This window comes from Watersipora subatra, chromosome 5 (genome assembly GCF_963576615.1).
Source record: "Watersipora subatra chromosome 5, tzWatSuba1.1, whole genome shotgun sequence".
Taxonomy (NCBI): Eukaryota; Metazoa; Bryozoa; class Gymnolaemata; order Cheilostomatida; family Watersiporidae; genus Watersipora; species Watersipora subatra.
This window is the reverse complement of record NC_088712.1, coordinates 60,428,254-60,449,634: the sequence shown is the minus strand read 5'-3', so window position 1 is coordinate 60,449,634 and position 21,381 is coordinate 60,428,254. Positions and strand designations below refer to the sequence as shown.

Sequence of the window (21,381 nt, the reverse complement as noted above, 5' to 3'; positions counted from 1 at the left end):
CGTTTACGCTATAGTTAATTTACGTTATACAAACAGTAAAATAGAAACACATGTAAATTGCTTAATCTGTCCTAAGATTTTCCCAAACGCATCCCTTTGGCCATGCTAAAAGAAAAACTAAACTTAACTTTTTAATTTGTTGGCTGTATCATAATTGCAGTATTATTGGTTTTTTCGCCAACTTTTCTTTTTTTTCTAATCAATTTCACTGGTTTCACAGACTATTATTGCAGTAATTTCACAATAAGTTGGTGGGGAGTGCGCATCCATAGCTTATCAAACCAATGGATGTTCATTTACAATGATTTCTTTGTTATTATTATCTAGACAGCAAAGTCTACTCTGCAAAGTAAAACTAATTACGAATATTTTATACATGTACGTCTACAATAAAGCAATACAAAAATATTTTTTTATTGCAAAACGAGCTGCGTCTACCAGTTCGTCGTTTATCAGTATTCAGGGGTCAAGGTTGTAATAAAAATTACTTCCTATCGACGATACTCCAATTTGTGACATTCAGATTGGTAGACCAACTCTGTAACGCCTGCACCAATCGATCACCTTTAAGTATTTATTGATAAATGCGCAGCTATCTATTTTCTGTATTGTCAAGACATCTGTCGATGATCTAGAATATCATGGAAGCTGTATATATAATAGATATAACGCTATGCGTATGTCGTTCTTTTTCACAAGTGCGGCGAGATATGCTACCATTCAAATTGAATTGTGAGAACTCCCCCAACATGACACTTTTCGATATAGATCAATTTTTACGTAGTACGAAGCTGGAACTTTACATTAATTCTTTACATTATCTGGAATTTACGTTAAAGGAGCGTCTACTGTATTTCTGTCCATCAAAAACCTTTTGTGAAAGAATTAAAAGTTTTAAAGTCGATCCAATATAGTCATCGTCTTTCGATGTGATGTTAATGCGAGCAGAAATAGAAAAGCAGCTGGAGAAAGGCTCTGCCAGGTGGATGAATGCAGAGGCTATTGAGGCATCTGTACGAGAACTGGAGAAATTAGTGAAACGAGTCAAAGCTATTGATTGGAGTGATGTGGAGAGACACGCTTCAGGATTTGAGCAGCTCACCGGTATTGTCTTGCATCAGGTATGCGTTTGCTCACTATTCTATCTATTTGATTCTCTGAGAAGAGTTGGCAAAACTTGAGACACTGTTAAATTTTGTCATCAAAGCTTAAAGGTTGACTTGCAACAAAATTTACATTACAGTTATTTGGTATCAAAAGATTCGCCATGTCTTACTCTGTTGTGTTGTAAGTGCCAAATATGTGGAAATGTGATTACAAGCTCTTAAAAGCTCAAAAACGAAAAGCCGCCGTAGATTGGAATCTCTTTATTTCTCTGACGTAGTCATTACATTTGATTAATGTCTTGTCACGTGATGTTCTCATGTGAATTGAAAGGCCAATAAAAAGCTCAATATAAAACTTATCGTAGCACTAGTTTATGACAGACACTTCGGGTTTTACCAAAAACCCCGTATCAAATATAGATGCTCGCTACTTTGTTTTGGCTTGATCTAATCGTCCATTCGTAATCTGATCATGTGACCCAATACTTCGCAAATAATTTCTGCAGCACTTTTTGATTATCACAGGTGACCAACAGGCTCATCATGTTTATCAGACAATGATATGTACTCCTTCGAGGTAAGGTTAAAAATTAGATGAATTTTTACGGTAAGTTATAAGATATCAGTACTAAAAGTGACAGCATTACAATGACGATAAAACAGATGCGTAAGAACAATAGACATGGTTTTATTGAATGTGTGAAGTATATTTGTGAAAATATTTTGGCGAATGAGGTTGCATGAAAGTGTAAACAGAAACCACCTTGTAACAACTACGTCCCATTTGAGCTGTTTTGGAAACGGAATCCAAACTACGGCGGTCTCGTGTGGCTGCGATTAACTGCTCGTTTTTTAGCTTTTAAGAGCTTGTAATCACATTCCCACATATTTTGCACCTACAACACAACAGAGTAAGACATAGTGAATCTTTCGATACCAAATAACTGTAATGTGAATTTTGTTGCAAGTCAACCTTTAAGGAAGTAGGTGTAGATAAACTGCACTTTTGGTAGGGGTTTATTCATTGGTACCTGAGTCATAGGCTAGTCGCTTTACTGATTAGTCACTTTATTGGTTAGTCGCTTTATTGGTTAGTCGCTTTATTGGTTAGTCACTTTATTGTTAGCCGCTTTATTGGTTAGTCGCTTTATTGGTTAGTCGCTTTATTGGTTAGTCGCTTTATTGGTTAGTCACTTTATTGGTTAGTCGCTTTATTGGTTAGTCACTTTATTGGTTAATCACTTTATTGGTTAGTCGCTTTATTGGTTAGTCACTTTATTGGTTAGTCCCTTTATTGGTTAGTCACTTTATTGGTTACTCACTTTATCAGAATACAAAGCTGGCATCTTTTACATGTGCAAATTGTCAAGCGGGAAGATTCAAATCTAACTTTGTAATTAACTTCTATGAAAATAATTCTCGAATTGTTGTCTGCTAATAATTGAGAACTATTTCTTTCAATTTTCCAAGTCCATCACATTTTCCTTGTATTTCCTTGTATTTAGTATACTTTTTATTTGCATTGATAATCATTAGCGAAACAATATTTTTGTTGCATGCTAAAAAATGTAAAGATGATAAGAGAAACAAAGACTTTCCCTATGCATAAAAAATGAATTTATTTACTAGTTTGTAATATACCATCACATAACTCTGGTCTGACTGTTTATTCGTGGTCACATTCAACAGGTTCAGCATCTTAAACGAATCATGGAAAAGCTCCGAGTCACCTTACAAAGCCAGCTGACAGAAGCTCAAGAGGCATCTGCTGCCCATTCTCATTGTTCTCAATCTTTACATTCTTTGGAGGGCAAGCTAAGTCAACTTGAAAAGGATTCATCATTTGCCAGTTCATCCAGTTCTCTCTCTTATAAGGTATGTTTAGTTTTAATTCATATGGTACATCGTAGTTTTGCTGCAAGACTTTATCTTTTGTTTCTTACTTCTTCCTCTTCTTGCCTAGTCTCTCTTTCTCCCTCTCTCTCTCTCTCTCTTTTTCTCTCTCTCTCTTTTTCTCCCTCTCTCTCTCCTCCCTTTCTCTCTTGCTGTCTCTCTCCTCTCTCTTTCTCTCTCTCTCCTCTCTTTCTCTCTTTCTTCTTCCCTCTTTTCCTCCCTCTCTTCCTTCCTCTCTTCCTCTTGTTCTTCCCCTCTTTCTTTCTCTTTTTCTTCCTCTCTTCCTCCCTTTCTCTTCCTCTCTCTCTCGCTCTCCTCCCGTTCTCTCTCTCCTTCCTTTCTTTCTCCCTCTCTCTCCCTCTCTGTCTCCTCCTACAGTCAATCGAGATGACTAAGACTGTCTAAGGTTGTGGCTCACGTATGATGGTAGATCTCCAATCAACCCGATTACAAGCAGTCATTTGCCGTGAGTTTGTTTTGTTCTGCTTACATTTTAAATTACTCTTAGCTACATCTTATAGTGGAGTCTAGGTCTTCCTTATGGTCTGTGCTATGAAATCTTGTTTGTTTCTATGCGGTGTGCATATCTTGTTTAAAATATAGTCTTGCAATGGAATAATTGGATCTGGGAGACAGGGTTATGGTAAAGAAAAGATCTATTTTTAAAGCTATGGATCTGCTCACTTTGTTAAGAATTTAAAATAGTTCCAAACAACCTTTTCATTCCATTTATACAAATCTGTTTATCATAGCACTGTCACATTGGTTGGTTTATTATGACAGCAAAACATTTTGCTACAAAACAGTTATTTCAAAACATTTTATATTTGGTTTCATTTTAAATATTTTTACTGTACATGTATGACAATCACAAACTAGTACTATGAACTAACACTCTATCTAACCAGTTAGTTTGTATTCTTATTGGATTCAACTCTCCCATTATTTGATCGCTGCTCAAACTAGCATTAGTCTGTCGTAGCCTTTGCAACCCCGAGATAGGATTATAATATAAACAAGTTGGTGGAGTTCAGCCAGATTCACCTTCAGCTGATGGCACAAAGTTTATGATTGGTAAATCACTGGTGGTACAGTTTGTGATTGGTGTGTTGATGGTGTCGCAGTCTATGATTAGTGAATTCCTTATAACACATTTTATGATTGGTGATCAATAGATTGTGGGTCTTTGTTTTTACTAACCTAAATATAGTAAATGGCCAAGTAGGAAATGCATCATTTTTGCATGTTTTCCAGTTTTTGCTTCAGTGTTGCCTTTTTTCCTCTGCACCTGATCACAGCTGACATTCCAGAGGTATATTTTAGGCTATGCTGGAGAGGAGATCTAGAATTGAGCAATATTTATCTGATCTGTTGAGGGAAAGGCAGACATTTGACAACCTCCAGTCATATGTTTCCTCTACCGCTACACATAAGTCAACAAAGATAGGTATATCATATTCTATACAGTATAGTGCTGTATTTATAGTTTTATAGGTATATCATATTCTATGCAGTATAGAGCTGTATTTATAGTTTTATAGGTATATCATATTCTATGCAGTATAGAGTTGTATTTATAGTTTTATAGGTATATCATATTCTATACAGTATAGTGCTGTATTTATAGTTTTATAGGTATATCATATTCTATGCAGTATAGAGCTGTATTTATAGTTTTATAGGTATATCATATTCTATGCAGTATAGAGCTGTATATAGTTTTATAGGTATATCATGTTCTATACAGTATAGAGCTGTATTTATAGTTTTATAGGTATATCATATTCTATACAGTATAGTGCTGTATTTATAGTTTTATAGGTATATCATATTCTATGCAGTATAGAGTTGTATTTATAGTTTTATAGGTATATCATATCCTATACAGTATAGTGCTGTATTTATAGTTTTATAGGTATATCATATTCTATACAGTATAGAGCTGCATTTATAGTTTTATAGGTATATCATACTCTATGCAGTATAGAGTTGTATATAGTTTTATAGGTATATCATATTCTATACAGTATAGAGCTGTATTTATAGTTTTATAGGTATATCATATTCTATACAGTATAGTGCTGTATTTATAGTTTTATAGGTATATCATATTCTATACAGTATAGAGCTGTATTTATAGTTTTATAGTTATATCATATTCTATACAGTATAGTGCTGTATTTATAGTTTTATAGGTATATCATATTCTATACAGTATAGAGCTGTATTTATAGTTTTATAGGTATATCATATTCTATACAGTATAGTGCTGTATTTATAGTTTTATAGGTATATCATATTCTATACAGTATAGAGCTGTATTTATAGTTTTATAGGTATATCATTTTCTATACAGTATAGTGCTGTATTTATAGTTTTATAGGTATATCATATTCTATACAGTATAGAGCTGTATTTATAGTTTTATAGGTATATCATTTTCTATACAGTATAGAGCTGTATTTATATTGGTCTGATTTATATGGTCTGATATTACAAAGAAAGTGAGACAGCAAATGCAAAAAAATTACTAGGTTGTCCCATAATTATGATCACTACTACCAGTCCTCTCAGTGTCAACTTCTCAGTTTTAATCAGTAACTTTTAACATATTTTTAAACATTAACTAAATCTTCCTTTAATCCAGAGGTAGGAAGCACCCATTGCAAATTATTAAGTCAACTCTTTTCACCAATCTTTTCTGTTTCAACTTCTCAGCCATTATGTTGCTCATTTTAGACGAGGAACTTTCAGGTCTTGAATGTCGCTATGAGCAGCAGCTAACCTTCTTCAGCCAGCAGCTTCTTCAACTTGAAGGAGACATCATTGCTCAGGCTGACAGCAATGAGCTCCAATCAGCCTATCAGGACTGGAAAAATCAAGTCATTCGTATCACCAGCATCCCTTATGTTGGTTCGTACCCATTGGTAGAAGCTTTTCATTTTAGTGTACGACTAACTGAATACCCGACGTTGTACGGGTAATAAAATCATTATGCAATGAATTTGAGTAACTTAAGCTAGTAACATAAGCTATAATAAGAGTCGTGTCGGAAGTCAGCTTAATAATCGTTACATTACCCTTAATGATCTCTCATTCAATCATGATTTTCAGGCGTGCTCGTACTAACCAACAGTGATTTTCAAAATTCTTCAAGGGCAAGTATTTTAGCCAATGTAATGAGTATGACCACAATTATTCTTTTGAATAGCAATGTAGCTGCATGATCTAGTGAATAGAGTATCTGCCTGCAGACCTAGAGGTTCCGAGTGCCAATCCAATGTGAATTGGATCTTTCATTGCTAAAACTTCCCGCTATAACTGGACACACGAACAGCAAATGTACAACAGAGAAATGACAAACACTGAGCTTTATATATATATAGATTGTACTATCAATTCACACTATCATTTTCACAGCCAATATGCACTTTTACTTAGAATGGTATCACTACAATTACTATCACACCATGAAAATCATGAGTAAACATGTTTCATTCGTATTATTGTTTGTTAGAAAATTCATCATAAATTTATTTAAAAGAAATCATGTTTAGAAAAACTGAAGCAAACAAATAAAAAGAGTGAAAGAAAATTTCAACTGTATTTCTGTGCATAGACTATAGTGACTTTTAGAAATAAGAGTCTTTCACGATAAAATTACATCAGAAATTGTTGACAAACTTTTTTTGAAAGTTTATAAATTAGAGTTGTTTTCTCTTGAAACAAAAGTGCATTGTGATTTGTTGTGGAATGCACTTTGAAGATGTTATCAGTGTAAGTCAAAGCATAACATCTTTGTTTGAATGTATTGTGAATTCCCCAGATCACTTCAAGTGTATATTTCTTAGGTGACATCAAGGACTTGGAAGATCTGAGGCTAAAATGCATGTTCCACATTAACCTTTCCCCGGCAAAAAAGCTTACTCTTCCTCTTATCTCTAAAGCGCGCCTATCTTCAGCAGATCACGAACAACTCGTCAGTTCTTTGCAGAGTCATGAAGCTCAGCTTGTGTCGCTCTTACTCAAACACAGGCTATTCACCAGGTTGAGGGGTGTGGTTACATACTCCCTCAATCAGCTGGATTCTAACCTACGAATGCCTGATCTATCATACATGAGCCATGCGGCATTCTCTGGCAAAGTGCCAGCATTGAAGGCTATGTTCGAACAGCATCAGCGAAGCTCACTGGTAATGCGACAGATCTGTCAAGAACTCCTCCCATTCTCGAGTCCTAACCTCAGAAGTTGTCTTCTCGCCTCCGTTCAGAACTCGAGCGCTAGATGGCAGTCGACTCTCTCCCGCTTCATATCACAAAGTGATGAATCTATGACAGTCATGTCCAACGTTAAACAGGCCAATCATTCACTTTTCTCTCTTGCCAAAGATCTTGGAGCCGTACGACATGGTTGCGTTGGCCCACTGCCAGACCACCATGACCAACTACAGGAGAAGCAGTCATACGCGGATGTCTACCAGTGGAGACTTGAGAAACTCATTTCCAAGTCTGCAGTCCTTAAGTTTGACTTGTCATCACTCCAGTCTCAGGCTCAAAACTTAACAGAAATAGTAAGCTGTTTCTCCCTGAGTCAGACTCTTCTCTCTAATACTGAGTCTCTGTTGCTCGACCTCAAGAGCGACCTTGGGCTGCGACTGCAGGTCTGGAGTAATTACATGTCTGAAGTAAATACACTCCTACAGGCACTTCAAACACTTGAAAAACTTTATATGAACAGCCAGAGACTGACTATAGAGGAGTTGCTGGAGGAGATAACTACAAACTACTCTCTCCAGCTCAGAAACTTCCAGAAAAAGGTTATTTTGTAGCCACTGGTGCAGAAGTGCCATTAATTTTCTGTCTTATTTAAAAATGTGTTTTGAGCTTTTTGACATAAACTTCTAAAATTGTAATCATGGCGGTAAAATATTTGGTAACATTTAAAAGTGATTTAAATACTTTACGTAAATGACTAGACATTTCATTCTTGTCATATGTCACGGTAACAACATTAACAACTGCGTAGGTTAATGTTCACTCCCTATATGCTTTTGTCACCAAGCCAATTCTCATTTTAATATTCAAAACCATTTGCTGTCACTTTTTCCCTCTGTCATCACATCAGATGTTGTAAGTTTAAAATGTTACTAAAATGCCTATCAGCTTTCATATCTTTTGTGATCTCTGTTGTGATCTATTCGAGAATGGCATCATTGTAGAGTGAGAAGATGATTTGTGAGGGTGAAAGGTTGCTCACCACAACTGGAGAGCTCTATGGATCAGCCATACAGCATGGCATAGCCTCCCTGAAAAACTCTATGAAGCACTTAGTCAGATTTTCCACTACCCGAACGAGTAAACTGAGAGACACCATGTCTGCAATATTTGAGTTTGAACACGGAATGAAGTCGTTGAATCAATGGTTTAAATCTACAGAGGCATCGCTGAACTTCACACCTCCTGACTGGCAGGACTCTTCCCTTCTTTACAGGTATACCTTCAGATGTATTCTTTATTAGACAAGGTCTGTGCAATAATAGCTACAACTGCATTCATCATCGACATGATAGTAATAATATAGTAGTAGTAATATCAACTCTGAGGTCTAAATACAAACTAGCATATCTAACTACTCTTACAGTAGATCTACATAAATACTGGATATTATATCTAAATACTGGATATTATATCTAAATACTGGATATTAGATCTAAATACTGGATATTATATCTAAATACTAGATATTAGATCTAAATACTGGATATTAGATCTAAATACTAGATATTAGATCTAAATATTAGATATCAGCTCTAAATACTGGATATTAGATCTAAATGCTAATTATCAAATCTAAATAAAACTAGTGTTGGTATAGATACTTACTATTAAATCTAGATATCAGGTATAGGATCTGAATACTAACTAGCAGATCAAAGTATTATCTACGCTGTTGCTTATTTGGCTCTGTTGTTATATAAATACACTGGTTTAGTTAACCTGCTATATAGGTAGATTCAGTCAAATAGATAAATAAATAGCAATACAAGAGGTATCATAATTCATAAACCAGTATTTTCAACTCCCAATACTTTACCTAATCAACCATTTATTCTTGGATGTTCACCTCTGAACTCACACTATAATCGTTGCAGCAACCAATATTTGCAACAGCTGGAGAAGGACATTTCCCACCACTCACGCACCGTCACAGCAGTCATCAACCTCTGCAGCCTCCTCCAGTACGATAGAGATGCTGGTTATGATCTGCAGGTCAGGCAGGAGTTATCCGCTGTTAAAGATCGCTTGACCGCTCGTTGGAGGAGACTTTGCGAGAAGGTCAGCATCTTATCAAAGCTTTTATTCACATCGAGTCGGTTTCCGTTTTGAATTACTAACCCTCGACAGCCATTGAGTTTAAGTGCGCACTGACCCATTAAAAACAATGCAATCCAACTTGAATAGTAAGTGTGGAAGGCAACAAATGGTCGCTGACCCTTTCTTCTTTAGCAGCGGTTAAATTGCAGCAGCTCTTTCTCAGGATTATTACTGAGCTCAATCGGGTGTGAGGAGGGTGCGTTAGCTACTGGATATGGTGACATTGGAAATCAGTTATTTGTGGTGAGCGGTGGCATTAGTTCATATGGTGACATTGGAGATCAGGTACTTGCAGTGAGAGTTGTCATTAACTCGTATGGTGACACTGAAGATCAGGTACTTGCAGTGAGAGGTGGTGTTAGCTCAAAGGTACAGTAGCTTGGTCTTTTAGAGCGAGTCTTTTATTTTTTAGAAAGTTTCTTTTCATTTGCTCTGTTTTTATTTTTTCAAAAATCTCTAATATCTTAATAATAGTAATAATAATAATAGCAATGGTCTTCCGGAAAAACGATAAGTAATGCTTTTCTAAAAATTAATAATATATATATTTAAAAGTTTGTAACTAGCACTGCTAGATCATATTGTAGATATTTAATTGATACTTAGCTATAGAATATTGATTGTATTGATAGAAAGCAGCTCGTATCTGAGTTTTTACTCAATTTCTACATTAAAAGCTTTTATTACAGCTAAAGCCTTTATAATAAGCTAACCCCTTCATTACAGCTAAAGCCGTTATTACAGCTAAAGCCTTTATTACAGCTAAAGCCTTTATTACAGCTAAAGCCTTTATTACAGCTAAAGCTTTTACTGAAACTAAAGCCTTTGCTAAAGCTAAAGCCTTTATTACAGCTAAAGTGTTTACTAAAGCAAAAACTTTCCAAAGATTTTTTGCATACAAATGCTTCATTTTAGTTGTTGAGGCTAATTGACATTTGTCTTGTCTAATTTTTATAACAATGCTATCTAAATTTATTGAGTGATACAGTTGTTAGTGTTTTCGTTTTATCCGTTGATATATAAACTTATATATCTATGGTTTCTATATCTATGGTTTTGTCAAATGCTTCGTCTATGTTGGTTCATCATTATTAGAATTCAGTATAAGAGTGTCAGAGAGGGGTCAGAGATGAGTTTCAGTGTATATATATTTGTGTTTAAACAAATAATAACAAACTAAAATGCCTGAAAGCAGAAATAGTCGTGCTATAATACAGGCAAGAGGCACTTGTTCAATCACTATCATCACTAATGTCTACTTCCTTAAAATGCAAATATGGATAGTTGCTGCCGGAGGCAGCAATCATATGTTTATTATGACAAATTGTTGCTAAGCAACTTTTAGTGTAATAAATGCAACAGACTATTTACACCCAACATTAGATTTTTGTAAATGGCAATTTAATGTACTTACATGCAAATGTTTACAAAACCAGCCTGCGGAATCCCAATTAAACATAGACCACACTTACATGAATAATCATAGTTAGTACCCCTAATATACATAATAAATACATCCTTTATCACAGCTATCTTGGTGCAGATTATAACGTGTGTAGCAGATGTACCATTTATTACACCTGTTATGGTACCACACCTAAATTATAGTACATTTTTAATGTTAACAACAGCATTTATAAATGTGGGCTCTCATCGTGCGTCTAAAGATATATTTTAAAGTTTCAAACCATTTCCTTATATTTATCCTATTTATTTCTACTTGAGTTTTCAAACTTTCATGCTCGATGCATGGCGGTATGACTGCAGTGAAATGTCTCCACTTTATTTAATTTTACCTTTTTCTGATTAGCTACATCAACTTGTTGAATTTTAAGTACTCACTTCTCCTCTGTTCTACTCAACTCTTTCCCCTTACAAGTTTGAATTAATAATTACGTAGCGCCCAAGAAAAAGGGAAGAGTGTGATTGGGGTTCGACTCTCAACATTGGACGGGTTACGGTTAACACCATCCTGCATTAATATAATTTCATTATTTCAATGCGAAGAGTTAAACCATAACACATGTTGTGTTTTCTGTTGTGTGTTAACTTGACTAAGCCTTATATTTAATTTGTACATACGAAGAGCTACCACCAACTTTGATTGGTCAGCGCTTGCCTTTAGCGTGTTCATTAGAAATATGATTAAATCTTCATTTCTTCTTGTTGGAGTTTTCATTTCTACTTGTAGGAGTTTTCATCTTTCCTTGTTGGAGTTATCATCTCTATATGTCATATAGGTAATAATGAGGAAGGAACATCTATATGAACTGGCTCAGGCATGGACGCAGATGAAAACACAAACCGACTCCCTCATCTCACATCTACTCCGTTACAAGGACCGCTGCGATGACCACAGTAGTTTGAAAGCTGTCAAACCCCACAGCCAGCAACTGGCAGAGTTCACTGAAATGCTCAGAGATTGTGAGAACAGACATGAGGAGATGCGACTGCTCAACAATCGTCACAGGTACCTCATTCGTCAAAACATGCTCGATTCTTCCGAAGGAATCAAAAGGGCTGTCGGAAGGTGCACGGAACTTTGGGATAGCGTTTACAAAACTCTTGGCTTGCTTGTAAAAGATATGAAGCAGTCTGATGAGGCTTGGCTAGAGTTTGTCAAGGAGAGGGACGTGCTGCTAGCTAAAGTCAGCAATCTAAGTCTAATCCTCAAGACTAAACCAGACAGCCGAGCAGAAGTGGAGAGAAAACTTTCCAAGTATCAGTCAGAGGTTTGTGTAACTCTGCTTCTATGCTGCTTCTATGCTTCTGCTTCTATGCTGCTAGAATATCTGCTATTTTTGTCTCTCTTGTATCAGCACTTTTTCCTTCGTAGGTCGACTCGCTCTTTGGTCTTCCACTGAGCAAGCTGAGAACTCTCTGTACACCTGATCAGAACCGAAAAGTCGATAACATGATTCAAGAACTTACTGCCAATATCGAAATATTGAGGAGTGAGTTACAACCTATTGATGACCTTCACAATGTTGAGCGAGAGCTGGATTCATTTGTTAGGCAGACACAAGATATCGAGCATGGTAAGACAACACTAGCTAATAAGGGGTTGAGTCATGATGGCACAAAAGCATGCATCGTGTCAGCTATCAAGGGCATAGCTGCTACTGCTCATATCTCCTTCACTATGTTTCTGTGACCCGATTAATGCGCTAGTTTGCCCCATTCGCAAAATGTTAACGACAAAACCCGCAAGTCAACCGAGTTCTGTTACTTGCAAATTGTTATCGAAGTTTTCACGCTTTCTGAAGATGGAAACAGCACTTGCGAATTATTTGCAAAGAGAATGCCACCCAAGCGATTCACTTTAAACATTTTTCCACATTTCAGTCATCTCTATTTCGATTTGAGCACAAGCTTATGAATGAGGCCGGAGTGCACCACTATCACCTCTGGAATAGAATTATTTTTTGTTTAACACAGCGTTCGTGTTACCTCATGCTTAAAGCAAATGTCTAAATCCACACCGTCTTCTCAATGAAAACAAATATTTGTTCAAGCAGTTTCAGGTGAAACTCATGAAAACCTGGCTATGTAGTCCACCAACATAAAGGTTGATATGTGTGTACACTTAGGTTGTTGCCTTCTCTTCATTATGTTTGAGTGCTTCTGACTTTAAACAACAGGTCATTCAATTCATTTGAATTCATTCGACATTAATTCAATTCATTTACCGTAATAGACAAACATCAGTGCCATTTCTTACAGAGGTAAATGGCAAGCTATGATTTTACCTTCGTCACCTTAAGTTACTTGCAACGATATTCAAAAATATCGTTATTATATCTTCGAATATCTTCAAAGCGATTTTTAGTTTTGCAAAGGGTTTGTTCGCGTTATGTCAGCTAATGTTAAAATCAAAACCAAGAAAAACTTCCTACACAATTTTTATTATTAATAAAATTAATAATTTTATTGTTATAAAATTATTTGAATACAAATATTGGCTAAAAAGATGAAAAGTATTGTAAACAAAAATAGCTGGCTATATGTTCTACAAAAACTACTTTATTCAGCTTGTTTCAGGCTGTTTGCTAGTTTTGAAGATATTACATATCACATTGACACGCTAGATAGGAAGTGGAGACAACTTCCACAGACTTAGTTTGTTTTGCATGCTCCCACTTGCTTTGCTAGTGTAAATAATTAGTCATGCAATCACATAAGCATGTAAATTACTTGATGCTGTGAGAAGTGCCAGCATGTGACTAACATTGCATGCTCTTCTGTGTTAATTTGAATAGATTTAGAGACTTGGAGCTCAATGGATGTGGCTCCATCCAGGTCTGTTATGGACGCATTAACCAATGAGCACGCGGTGCAAGCCAATGGTAAAGTAGCTGATTTGGAGAGAAGAGTCAATCAGATGGAGGAGAGAGCTTCACTGCGGCGACGAATTACGCCTTCCATCAGCAAAAGGAGTTCAAATGAATCATTGAATGGACTCATTAGCGAATCAGCAGTGAGATTGCACGATCAGCGCCATCTTTCGCCGGTTGCTGGAGAGTCGAGTGGTGAGCTAGCTCAAAGAGCCGCTCGTGTGGAGTTATCTAAACCTGCAAGTGCTCTGATTGGCCGCTCTAACCTTGTAGGAAGCCCAAGGCCCACTTCATCTGCGAGTTTGCGTTCATCTTCTGCTAGTTATAACACTTTCAGCTCGCTACCTGTTGTTAGCATGCCTTCAGCCTTCCAGTCTCCCTGGTTCAGTGCACCAAGGATTACTAGTAGGAGTGACAAATGTAAGCCCTATCTTTCTTCTGGTTGACACTGCATTGCATGTGCTTTTGCTCTGACATCATTCGGAGTTGTTTTCCCAATGCCTTTCCAGATTAATAATCAACTAACCTTGATTGGAGCTGGGGGTGGTTATAAACTTGCTTTATGTGACTTTCTAAAAATGATTGATGGCTAAAATTTTTACACCTGTCTAGAAGGTCAACCATAGGAAATCACAGCACATCTTCGTCTGTCAAACCATGATTATCAAAAATGTGCATTCATTTTGCTATGATCGCGCATTGGCTTTGAAAGGGGTTCATAGGTCTACTACCTGAGCAGAAGCACTCTCCAAATTATTGCTGATGATGACATTAACGTCTCTGATAAACACCTAGAATCCATTGTCATTTGTTGTTCTCAATTCGATGGAAGTGTTTGCGACCTGCTAGTAAAAATCTACTTGATTAAAGCATGTACTAGCAATCGATGTATGTATGGATAATTACTAAGTACTAGCACATACCTTATAATAGCAGACCTCTGTAAATTCATAATATTCTGAATATAACTGCTTCAGATAAAACATGCTGTGTTTAAAACATCTAAAATCGTTCGCTATCGAGTTCAACTTTTGAGCTAGTAGTCATACCACTAGATTAAATCAAATTACAAATTTGTAAATATTGGTTCACCATTGTGACCTCATTTCAATTGCCAGAGAACCTATGTGCAGTCTCATAACTGTTAGCCGTTTATTTCAGTTTCTGATCTATTTGGTGTCATGACATCTTAATAGTAATCGCTTTTTGTTACATAGCTACTCAGCGAGTTGCAACAAGTCATACTGTTCTGAGCCAAGTGTAGATCTCGCTCTTGACTAGCCACTCCTATCTGTGATAATGTTGATTTATGTTATTGTAAACAATGGATATGTTTTTGTAATTAATTTTATTTTGATGATTCATAAACAACTATGTTCACATCATCTTCAAGTGAAACATTAATCTTGATAAATAATTGTGCATCTCATATCAGTAGTTGGTCATCAATTGATAAATATGTCACTCTGTCACTATGTCACTCTTCTACCTTGATAAATAAGTAGGTCATTAGTGCATGCTTAGGTACCCAGTTGAAGACGCGCTTGCTCCAAGTTTTAGTAGATTTTATCAGGAAGTATCGGAATTTTTTATCATTAGCAATTGCTTTTGATGTTTGAGGTGATCTGACTGCCCAGGATGTTTCAAGATTAACATCAACAAACTTGATCACAGATAAAATGCTCAAACGGAAAACGTGTTCAAAATTGCATCAGTAGTTGCTATCGTTGCTATAGCTGATAAAGGCTATGGTGTTCAAGTTTTAGTGTTACTCATGTCGATTCTGTCGGCCATTTTGCAACTATGTCGTAATTGCACTTTGGCCTGATCTGAGCTTTTTAATTGCAATCAAGTTTTTTCGATCCTAATCTTGGAACATGCTGGAAGTCAGACCACCTCAAACATAAAAAACAATTGCAAATGATAAGAAAATACTGATAATTTTAAAAATAACCTAAAAATTTTGTATGTTTATTTTTAACCAGCTGTCATAGCAGCTGGAGCGAAGTTAAAAGTCTAGTTGGTTACATGGATTATCTGATACAATAGCATTACTTGATCATGTCATCATAGATACTGAAGTGCTCTGTTGTCTCATATTTTGTGCAAATTCAAAACTTGTACCACACTTTTGTTCTAAATTTTGCCATTTACAAAGTGATTTCTATGTCTATGAATTTTTATTAATACCATAAATAGTTTTGCACCTGTTAGTGAAATAAGTAAAACTCACATCAGCCAGATCTCAGTTTTAATAAGCTTATTTTACGAAAACAAACTTTTGGTCACCTTCCAAATCTTTATTAACATTTTTCTCGTCGGAAGGTTTTTTTCTCTTGTGAGCCGCATGATTGTAGATTTTTGGTGGCATCTATAGACTTATGCATAAATGTTGATGTGTTTTGTAAGGATAGCACTGCGCACAGTATAGCGCACGGTATAGCCATTGTACTCATATTTTTGTGGTTGCTTCTCGTAGCCTTCAGTCGCCCGTCATCAGCGGCAGCAAGGCTGTCAGTGTCTAGAACAGCGATTGATGGGCCTTTCCAAAAGTTCCTCACAGCAAGGCGCCGAAGTATCTCTGGAGATCGGATGCGCCCAGAGAGATCTGGCAGGTTAGTGTTGAAGTCGGCCTTCTTTTTATCTTAATGTCTGCATTTGAACTAATTTTTGGCTAAAATAAGACCTTTTCTATTATCAAATCAACTGAAATGTGGTTGGTGTCTACAGAACCAGGAGTGTTTCCCTAGAAAGGAGTAGTCAATTTGATGATTGGCTATCAGGAAATCAAGCTATGTCTATTCGACCCGCTTCGGCAACTGATGGACCAAGGGATTTCTGGCAATCCTCTTTCTCTCGTCCTCCATCAGCAGAAAGTTTGCCTTCAGACTTCCTCATCTCTGCTCCTCCCTTAATGTCTTCCCTTAGCAGTGGTGAGCCAGCCATGTGTTGTATTTCTATGGTCATTTAGTAAAGGGGAATTAAAACATACATGTGTAGTGGTTTAATAACAATTATTTTCGTTAACATATAGATTACATAGTGTATCATTTTATATTTATAACTCCTAGTTTGTCAATCGCCGTCTATAGCTTGTTAAAATCCAGTAATAAAACATTTTTTTCATGAGTTCAAGTCCATACTGGGTTTGAACTCATGAAGATTACAGTTGTTAATTTATAAACATACGCGTCTAACCACAAGGCTACACAGTACTTATCATTCCCATCACTCTTACCATATCCGTACTCTGTACTCTAAGTGTGCACTTTCTATTATTATTATTAAGTTTTGGATTTGTTATTTGTTGAATGTTTTAAAAGCCAATTTTTTCTACCGTTGCCTATTTTTTAATTGGTAGTTTTCCAATATGCCGTTTCAATAGGCCGTTACACTCCTGTTTCCGGTTTTTCCTAAGGTCCGATTGCTAAATCTGTAAAGGCTAAATACTTTTCATATGAACATTTGTATTATCTCGAATAGAAATAGCCTCTACATTCTCTCTACATTCGGTCAGACAAAGTTCTAGACAAAGACTGTCAGATATCTCATTTTTACGTTTGTACCAGTATCGTCGCATTCAGAGTTGTGATAGATAGCTTTTGCTGCTGCAGTAATCTTTTTCATACGCACACTTCTATGCTCTAATTGTGGTTATTATTTCAACAATTCAGGATTTTTATTTTGTTTTCTGAATTTGTATTAATTGCATCATTGCCAAATCATTTTCCATTGTAAATTTAGCAAAACTGACTTTATTTAGCCGTTACTTGCTAATTATTTTGTATTTACGTTTAATCACTTATACAGTTGTTTTATTTTTTGTTTTAATTTATTTCAACAAAACACTTTTCTCATGATATGAAATTTAACAGATACAGCTGTTTGAAAAGTTTGAAAACCTTTACAATTGTTTTATTTTTTCGCTTAATTTATTTAAACTACACAAAACGATTTTCCCATTATACGAAATTTGAAAGTTAGAATGGGAGTTATTGTCGCGTGTTGAATAAAAATAAATGTTCCATGCAAAGACTTTGTTAATACTCGGGAAACACCGAGCATTCACCCAGTGGATATATATACAGTGATACACTATGTAACCTATATGTTAATAGAAATTATTATTAATAAACCATTGTACATGTATGTTTTAGTTGATGTTATGTTTTAGTGTGCATGATATATACATGTATATACTAGGTGAATGCCCGATGTTGCACAGGTAATATAAAATTTTGCGCAGAAACTTTATTTTTAATCAACATATATAAAATTTACCATTCTAACTTTTAAATGAAGGTGTTTATTTCTGTTTACAGTTTTTATTTTTGTGTAAGTCATACTGTATCAGCTACGGCGCCTACTACAGATCCACACGTATACTATTGTAATGGTCTTGCTGGTTACGTGAGTTTAAGCATTTTTCTTTATCTATGGGCGCACATGTTTCTTCTGTGGCTTCACATGAAAGATTGGCATATGTACTAAGTATGTGTTCACTTTATTCCATAGTATAGCCAGTTTATTCCATAGTACATCCATTTGGAAAGCGTAGTGTGTTGAATAACTGCCTGTTTGTAGAGCAAGAAGCTGTGAGTTCTAAACCAGTTTGCAGCAATTTTTTGATTTCCAAAACTTATCGCTTATTGCTATAAGTGGACAGTTTGTGCATGAAAGTAATTAATTTGTTCAACAACACTAAGAATAGCCTCTGTTCTATGTGATGTTAGAACCAACTTCTCCAAGGAGCCAAGGAAGAAGAGCGATGATGGAAGGTAAACAACTCCAACAAGACATAAGACACACGCTTGAGTGGGTAGATAAAATAGAGGTCCTTCATACCAGTGTCTGGAGTTGTTCCCCCACTCCTACAACGATAACCAAGATTACTCAAGCCTGCCGACAATACAACGTAAGTATATTTACACAAGAGTATGATGTCACATATTTGTTGCATTGTCTCTATTCACCTTAGTATGTAACTAAATCGTGTTAGTTTGATATGCTCTAATATTTTCTCAGGACTTGCTCTCCCAGTTCCACTACTTCAAGAACCTTGTCATGTCAATCAACCTCTTATCCAACCTTGACCCTGCTAATGTTACCGAGAGAGAAAGGCTGAATAGAAGGTGGCAGCAAGGAGTTCAGTACCTGCCTTCACGTCAGCTTCAACTTGAGGCCGTGGTCATTTCCTCTGCGGAACTTAAAAAGGAGGTAGACGGTCTTTGTGATGCAGTCACTCACGCTGAGCTTAAGATTCTTAGTGGAACCCACAATAAGCGGGTACGTCTGCTGTTCGTCTCTCGCAAACAAATTCTCTGTGTCCCTGATTTCTCATCAACCTAGTTCTTTAGTGGACCAGTGTTTCGCATGGCAAAGAATCTTGATTTTTTGTTAATTTCAGTATAATTTTATCTATAGAAACTTGCACATATTGTCATAAAAGATGAATTTACCCACAATTTTAGTAGATTTTATCAGAAAATGTCGGTATTTTTCTATCATTTGTTTTTTATGTTTGAGGGGATTTGACTGTCAGGATGTTTCAAGATTAAAATCAAAAAAACTTGACCACGGTTGCAACGCTCAGATAAAATGAAAATGCAATTATAGCCTCTATAACCGCAAAGAGGACAAGAGAATAGAAATTGCATGGAGCTGCAACTTGAACACAAAAGCCGATATCAACTAACAATAACCGATAGCAACTAGTGATGTCATTTTGCACATCTTTTTCTGCTGACTGTTTTTAACTGAGATAAAGCTCTGTTGATTTTAATCTTGAGAATTCCTAGCAATTCGATCACCTCAAACATTAAAAACAATTGCAAATGATAGAAAAATATCAATATTTTCTGATAAAATATACCAACATTTTGTAAAAGCTCATCTTCAAGAAGCCTTTTTTAATAGTAGGTGCCTCCATCTACGGCACTTGGCTTTTATCACTTTACGTTTATCGCTATTCTCATGCTGTCCAACCTGTCAAACTTTTAATTTTCCCACATCGATCTCTTCTATCATATTATTCTCGATTGCAGACTGTGGGGGGAGAGGTTAGAAAGACGCTTGGATCTGTCAGGTCATATATCAGCCTGCTGACTAGCTTGTTATGCGAAAGTGAGGGTACAGGACGGCTTCTCTTAGACACACTCAGATCTTGTGAAAGCAAGTGCCAGAATCTTCTCCATTAAACCAACTAACTTATTTTGCATTAGTTAACTATTGTTATTCGGAGTTGTCCCATCTGTGCCTCTAGTGAAAGACTTCACATTGTTAGCTATTCTATTTTACTCATTTATATTAAAGTAATCTTATACCTTAGTTTCTGAATTTTTTTATTTGCTCAAATGTCTTTATTCGCTTAGAGACTAGTATTCCGTCCAATGATTTAATAGCTATGTATGACTTTTACCTTACAAGCTCAGTTGAACATGCAAAACTTCCGTCTGATTTTTTATCAAAGTTCATTGTGTAGATATATTTACTTTATATGCTCTCCGAATCTCGGCTACACCATAGAATAAGCACAATCTGCCATCTCAGTGTGATTTGTATTATATGATAACGGTAACAGGAAATAATAAAAGTAATTTTGTCAGCTTTACATTGCTAAATAAAGTTTTTTTTACTAGTGTTATTGTTACTGTACATAATGTTTGATTTCATATGATATTATAGTAACAAAGAATCAGCTCTGGTTTCTGAACAGCCAATGAGAAACTAGAATCAAATAAGATGATTGGTTACTAGCCAATCATAATTCAAGGAAAAAAGACAACATCAGCCAATTTGAACAGTGCAAGATAGCCTCAGAGCTTGGATTCAAGTTTATTACTGGCTGTCAGGGTAACTGCCCTCGTCTAATATTACTTAATAGCCAGAGCTTCTTGTTCTTTTTGATGCTGAAAGCCTTGGTTTGCGGTTTTGTCTTTTGAAAGGTTTCTGTCGTCTTCGTTTGCCTTGTTGACCTAAAAGTACAATCACTGGCAATTTATAATGCTATAATGCTGTAATGCAATTCGTCAAATGCTGTAAATCTGAAGCTTGGCTCAGTATGAACCAGACAAGCATCAAAGGAGGGATGTGTTTGACATAGCCTTTGGTAAATGATAGCCTAAGGCTAATTATGAAGACCAGCAGAACAACTTGTTTTATCTTAGAATTTGTTGGCATTCAAATTAATTATATAATTATAGTGCTAAGTAAATATGATAGCGGTACTTTTTTTGTATTTATTAACAAGACAATTATGGTGTTTTCATGCGCGGATTATTATTATTTCCAAAGTGCATATTTGGAGTTGTGCACACGTTGAGTCAGCGTGTGATAAGTGTTGCAAGGGACATTTGTATGTTGTGGATTAATGTAGGGTCCTTCTTAAACAGAATAAATGGTTTTACACCAGAGGTCATAATGGGGTCATATAGAACAATTAGTAGCACACTCCTGTACTACTTGAAATTTATTTTCTGATTTCAAGCACATGAAGTTACTCAAATCAGAATAGGAACGACTGAAGAGTGGAAAATTTTTAAAATGGAATAGTTTGCGCAGCATTTTATTGCACATCATTAGCAAATGTCATTTTCCAGTATGAAACGTTTGATAAAAATCTGCGAGTAAAAAATGTGTTTAATTTGTAGGTTTTGATGTTTTCATTTTGGGGAT

The 21,381-nt window shown here is 35.9% G+C and overlaps 1 protein-coding gene across 1 annotated transcript in view; it reads left to right on the top strand.

Moving 5' to 3' along the window:
- Positions 1–20,243, top strand: part of LOC137397546 (nesprin-1-like) — a 35,715-nt gene extending 15,472 nt beyond the window's left edge. The window contains exons 13-26 of the mRNA XM_068083839.1: positions 949–1,121; positions 2,796–2,981; positions 4,323–4,446; positions 5,739–5,912; positions 6,851–7,815; positions 8,218–8,489; positions 9,151–9,334; positions 11,614–12,105; positions 12,210–12,411; positions 16,187–16,322; positions 16,438–16,640; positions 18,441–18,622; positions 18,733–18,993; positions 19,752–20,243. Of these exons, the coding sequence (XP_067939940.1) occupies positions 949–1,121; positions 2,796–2,981; positions 4,323–4,446; positions 5,739–5,912; positions 6,851–7,815; positions 8,218–8,489; positions 9,151–9,334; positions 11,614–12,105; positions 12,210–12,411; positions 16,187–16,322; positions 16,438–16,640; positions 18,441–18,622; positions 18,733–18,993; positions 19,752–19,904 (3,707 nt within the window). The 3' untranslated portion in view covers positions 19,905–20,243. The remainder of the gene's footprint in view (positions 1–948; positions 1,122–2,795; positions 2,982–4,322; positions 4,447–5,738; positions 5,913–6,850; positions 7,816–8,217; positions 8,490–9,150; positions 9,335–11,613; positions 12,106–12,209; positions 12,412–16,186; positions 16,323–16,437; positions 16,641–18,440; positions 18,623–18,732; positions 18,994–19,751) is intronic.
- Positions 20,244–21,381: the final 1,138 nt, after the last annotated feature.